Source organism: Scyliorhinus torazame, chromosome 5, assembly GCF_047496885.1.
Source record: "Scyliorhinus torazame isolate Kashiwa2021f chromosome 5, sScyTor2.1, whole genome shotgun sequence".
NCBI classification, from domain to species: Eukaryota; Metazoa; Chordata; class Chondrichthyes; order Carcharhiniformes; family Scyliorhinidae; genus Scyliorhinus; species Scyliorhinus torazame.
This window is the reverse complement of record NC_092711.1, coordinates 190,517,460-190,523,252: the sequence shown is the minus strand read 5'-3', so window position 1 is coordinate 190,523,252 and position 5,793 is coordinate 190,517,460. Positions and strand designations below refer to the sequence as shown.

Genomic DNA, 5,793 nt, shown 5'->3' with positions numbered 1-5,793 from the left:
CTGTCAATAGTTCTTAAAGGAAACTGGAAAGGTCAAAAATGAAACCATCTTGAAGTTGATGGTTTATTTTTTTCTTGCGGGGAGGTGTCATGTGTGAGTACCTTTACGAAATGGGTGTTTATCAAATAGCTGTAGTGAATGTACCTTTAAGTAATGGGTGTTTATCAAATAGCTGTAGTGGGTGTACCTTTAAGAAATGGGTGTTTATCAAATAGCTGCAGTGATGTCAGAGTGTGGGCCGAGCTGGGCTGACTGCCTGTTTTACTTTCGCTTTGAGCTAGCAGCTACAGAATGTATTTAGTTTCGTTTTGAAGATTGGGAGCTGCATCCAGAGAAACAAGGTGTAATTCTGGTTTCTTTCTGCATGAAAGGAATGTCTTCAAATCACTTGCTAATTTAAAAGTGATAACTGCTCTCAGTAGAGTGTTTAAACCTGATGTCTATGTTGAAGAGGGTATTTGTCTTAAGGATGTTGCAAGGAAAGATTAAGGATTACTTATAGAGTACTGTATTCTTTGGGGGGAGTATTTGAGTTGATAGTTGCTAAGATGTTTACTGTGTGTGTTTAAAAAAAAGTTAACTGGATTCATAGAATAAACATTGTTTTTTGTTTAAAAATACTTTTAGTTCTCTGTTGCATCACACCTGTAAAGTGGGTCCTTGTGCTCCCCATAACCAAAATCTATTTAAAAGTTATGGGTCAGGTGAACTCCATGATACACTTTGGGGTTCTCTAAACCCTGTCCCGTAATATGGCGGAATCAGCCCGCGGAGCGGCACCAGTAATGTAGGTACCCCCGAGATCATGCACGCCCGTGGATTGGCGCGGCCCGGTCGCTTACCTGGCCGTCTGTGAGGCCCCCCCGGTGAAGGATCCTCCCAGGGGCCCCCCACCAGGGCTAAGTCAGCAGCCGCCACCGGCCGTTCCCGACAGGCAAAACGTGGTTAGAACCACGCTGTCGGGAACTCGGCCAGTTGTCGTCAGAGAATCGGCGTGGGGGCCTCTGTCAATGGCCCCCTACCCACCTAGACTGTGCTTGCGCAATTCGTGGTGATTCACCGGGAATCAGTGAATCACGGGAGCTATGTCATGCCGGATTTCGGCATCAATGCCCATTCTCCGCCCCCGCGCTGATTGCAATTTCGGAGCTGAGGCTTGGAGAATCCCACCCCATGTGTCCAAAGGGATTTTGTCAGTTTGCCACCTAGTTGCACTCCAACATGAAAAAGTTGAAATATGGTGTAAATAATCCATATCGGGACAAAAAACATCACGAGTTCACTCAATCTGCTCTCAGTTCACTGTGTTCATCTCTAACTGTTGGAGTTTGTTGTACTCTTTAACACATCCAAGATAGAATCCTGGTGGACGCCAGAGCAATTTTGTTGCTGTATTGATTGATTCACCAATTTTATATCTTGGCACTGTGGCATCCTATGGTATTATGATTGCAGGATAGAGGTTTGTGTTCCTCAATGGTGAAGCAGTCACCCAGCATTCACCGCAAGGAAGAACAGATCCAATCCTGACAACAGCAGATCTGTGCCCAGGCACATGACAGAGCAGTCCGAGCATGCGCATTTCGGTATTCCCCATGAACATGCGCAATGTTGGGCTGTGACTGAAGCTCCTCAGAGCGGTTGGGTGAATATGGAGTGGAGAAAAGTAACCGTCTTGTGGAGTTAGTAAGTGGATGAGGAGGAATGGAATGGAGCCAGCGGAATGGACAGGGAGGCTTCCTAAAGACTCAGTGCAGACCCAGACCACAGAGAATAAGGTCCCGGTCTTGTGTTTGCAGAGAACGGGCGGGAAAAGTCTGAATGTTTCCATTCGCCAGCACCCGGGTTAACAGCTGCCATCTTTGTCGGGGCACCGTGCTGCTCGCGCATGCGCGGTCATCCTGCTCCAGGCAGTAGGAGAAGAGAATATTGTGCATTTTTATCCTGTTCTGACACTAAGGGATCTTGGAAACTCCTTTTACATGGTCTTCAAAGAGGAGTATTTACACACACAAATAGTGTGGCATTGTGGCTATCCCTGCTGCCTCACAGCAAAACAGACCCGGGTTCAATTCTGACCGTGGGTGACTGTTTTATTTTTTGTAATAAGAAATTTAGAGTACCCAATTCTTTTTTTCCAATTAAGAGGCAATTTAGCCAGGCCAATCCACCTACCCTGAACATCTTTTTGGGTTATGGGGGTGAGATCCACGCAGACACAGGGAGAATGTGCAGCCTCCACATGGATAGTGACCCGGGGCTGGGATCGAACCCGGGTGCTTGGTCTGTGTTAACTACTATGCCACTCTGCCACCCTGACCTTGGTGACTGTGTGGAGAATACACATTCTCTCTGTGTCTGCGTGGGTTTCCTCCCACAGTTCAAAGATGTGCAGGTTAGGTGGATCGGCCATGGTAGATTGCCTCTTAGTGTCCCTGGTTAGGTGGGGTTCCAGGGATGGGTGTGGAAATGGGCTTGAGTAGGATGCTCTTTCCAGGATTGTGCAGACTTGATGGGCCAAATGGCCTCCTCCTGCACTGCAGATATCCTATGAAATCTCAAACCTTTGTCTCTTCATTTCTATTCGAGATTGACACTGATGGATTATTTTTAATTGCAGAATATTAGAAGTGGATTCTCAGAAGGAACCTCAATCCAAACGCCACATCAAAGTTGGACAGAATAATTGAATTAATCAGGACCTGGATATAATCAGCTTTCAAGTGTAAGTGTTGAGTTACTCAGTCATCCAACCTGCTGAATCATCAGCGAGTTCACACTGGCGACAGACCACTTAAATCCACAAGATAGTTCCAGGTCATCACCACCGACTGTGTCAAATTTCTTTCTCCCCTGGTTTTCTTGCACCAAGTATTAAATCTGTGTCTCATTACCCTTTACTATAAGTTATTTCAAACAGCTTTTCTTTATCCACTTTATGTTCAAGATGTACTGCAGCAACGCACCAAGGTTCCTGCGGCAGAACCTATGTATCTCGTGAACACCACTCCCGAGAAGGAAAAGGGCAGCAGATGCACGGGGACACCATCACATACAGGCTCCCCTCCCAGTCACACAACGTCCTGACTTGGAACTGTTTAACTATGTATGTTGTTAGGAAACCTGGAGGTGATTGTGTTCATATACACCTGCTATCCTTGTCCTTCTCGGTGGTGGAGACCGAAGGTTTGCGAGATTCTGTGAGGGTTCCCGTCAAGAGGTAGATATCCAAAAGCTCTTTAGTTCCTACTCTGCTTCTCCCACCTCTGTCTTTTTCTCTGCTCTATCATGGGCCAGATTCTCATGCAGTCCCCCATCAGATGGCAGGTGCCCTTTCTTGAAATACATTACTGAACCAGTTGGGGTTTTCCAACAGTCTGGCAGTTTTCATGGTCACCTATTCCTTGTGCCGCCACAAATTACCATTTTTTATTCCGCTCAATTTCCCAACCTGCCTTTGTGTTTTTGTGCGTTTCTCTTACTCCCTTTTGTACTGTTTTAAATCAGTTTCACAGGATATTATAACGGGAGGATTTGCAGTTGGGAAACAGAACCTGAAGATTGATGGAGCCGCCCAATTTATCGTAACCTGAACATTATTGTATTTTGAACATGGAAGAAAAAAGCACCATTCACAGTGGGGAGAAATTGTACATGTGTTCTATGGCTGAACCTTCGTCCAGACAATCAGCTGACCAGTCAAAACACAAATGTAGTCAGACTGGGGAGAAGCTGTGGAAATGTGGAGACTGTGGGAAGGGATTCAAATGCCCTTCTGACCTGGAAAGGCATCAATATAGTCACACTGGTGAGAGACCCTTCACTTGTCCCATCTGTGGGAAGGGATTCACTCATTTATCTGCCTCAGTGAGACACAAGCGAGTTCACACTGGTGAGAGACCGTTCACCTGCTCCCAGTGTGGGAAGGGATTCAGTCAGTCATCCCACCTGCTAACACACCAAAGAGTTCACAGTGATGAGAGACCTTTTAAATGCCCAGGCTGTGGGAAATGTTTTAAAAGTTCCAGAGATCTGATACGCCATCAACGTGTTCACACTGAAGAGAGACCATTCAGTTGCTCTCGTTGTGGGTCTGGTTTCAAGACATCATCTGACCTCACAGTACATCAGCGAATTCACACTGGAACGAGGCCATTCACTTGCGGTGAGTGTGGGAAGGGATTCACTCAGTCATCCAACCTGCTGAATCATCAGCGAGTTCACACTGGCGACAGACCACTTAAATGCACAGACTGCGGGAAATGTTACAAAAGTTCCAGTGAACTGATGTCCCATCGGCGTGTTCACACTGACGAGAAACCGTTCCGATGCTCTCACTGTGGGACTGGGTTCAAGCACTCATCTCAACTCACTGTACACCAGCGAGTTCACACTGGGGAGAGGCCATTTAACTGCTCCCAGTGTGGGAAAGGATTCATTCAGTTATCCCAGCTGCTGAGACACCAGCAACTTCACACTTTGGAGAGACAATTCACCTGTTCCGAGTGTGGGAAGTGGTTCACTAATTTACCCAAACTGATAACACACCAGCGAGTCCACACTGGGGAGAGTCCATTCAACTGCTCCCAGTGTGGGAAAAGATTGACTCATTTATCCCACCTGTTGATACACCAGCGCGTTCACACTGGGGAGAGGCCATTCACCTGCTCTGACTGTGGGAAAGGATTCACTCAGTCATCTGCCCTGGTGAGACACCAGCGAATTCACACTGACGAAAGGCCTTTTAAATGCCCAGACTGTGGGAAGTGTTTTAAAATTTCCACAAACCTGGTGACCCATCAACGTGTCCACACCCATGGTAAACCATTCGGATGCTCACGCTGTAGGTCTGGGTTCAACACATTATCGGAGCTCACTGGACACCAGCAAGTTCACATTGGGGAGAAACCATTCAACTGCTCCCAGTGTGGGAAGGGATTCACTCAGTCATCCCACCTGCTGACACACCAGCGAATTCACACTGGGGAGAGGCCGCATACCTGCTCTGACTGCGGGATGGGATTTACTCAGTCATCCGCCCTGATGAGACACCAGCGAGTTCACACTGGTGAGAGACCATTTAAATGCCCAAACTGTGGGAGATATTATAAAAGTTCCAGTGAACTGATGTCCCATCAACGTGTTCACACTGATGAGAGACCGTTCAGGTGCTCTCTCTGCGGGACTGGGTTCAAGACATCATTTGAGCTCACTTTACACCAGCGAGTTCACACTGGTGAGAGGCGGTTCACTTGCTGCGAGTGTGGGAAGGGATTCATTACCTCATCCACCCTACTGAGACACCAGCGAGTTCACAACTAACTACAGTGATTGGAATTATCTGCTAATCACATTCACGACTGAACCATGTTCACTGGGGTACTTTTGTGCTGATATTAATAAACTCCAGTCCAAGTACAGGTGCTAATATTCTTGATGAAGTCAAATAAAAAATCTGTAAAAAAAAAAGTATGTTGAATCTTTTTAATTTAATTATAGAATTTACAGTGCAGAAGGAGGCCATTCGACCCATCAAGTCTGCACTGGCCCTTGGAAAGAGCACCCTACCCAAGCCCACACCCCCACCCTATCCCCATAACCCAGTAACCCCACCCAACACTAAGGGCAATTTTGGACACTAAGGGCAATTTAGCATGGCCTGCACATCTTTGGACTGTGGGAGGAAACCAGAACACCCGGAGGAAACCCACGCACACACGGGGAGAACGTGTAGACTCCGCACAGACAGTGACCCAAGACGGGAATCGAACCTGGGACCCTGGAGCGATGAAG

The 5,793-nt window shown here is 47.1% G+C and overlaps 1 protein-coding gene across 2 annotated transcripts; it reads left to right on the top strand.

Moving 5' to 3' along the window:
- Window positions 1-1,633: 1,633 nt before the first annotated feature.
- Window positions 1,634-5,450, top strand: LOC140420842 (uncharacterized). 2 transcript variants are annotated; one of them, XM_072504916.1, is made up of 3 exons: window positions 1,634-1,778; window positions 2,621-2,725; window positions 3,508-5,450. In XM_072504916.1, the coding sequence occupies exon 3, from the start codon at window positions 3,613-3,615 to the stop codon at window positions 5,320-5,322; it is 1,710 nt and encodes a 569-aa protein (XP_072361017.1). In that variant the 5' UTR covers window positions 1,634-1,778; window positions 2,621-2,725; window positions 3,508-3,612; the 3' UTR covers window positions 5,323-5,450. The 2 variants fall into 2 exon arrangements, with proteins under 2 accessions (XP_072361017.1, XP_072361018.1); XM_072504917.1 differs by having other exon boundaries at window positions 1,636-1,686.
- Window positions 5,451-5,793: the final 343 nt, after the last annotated feature.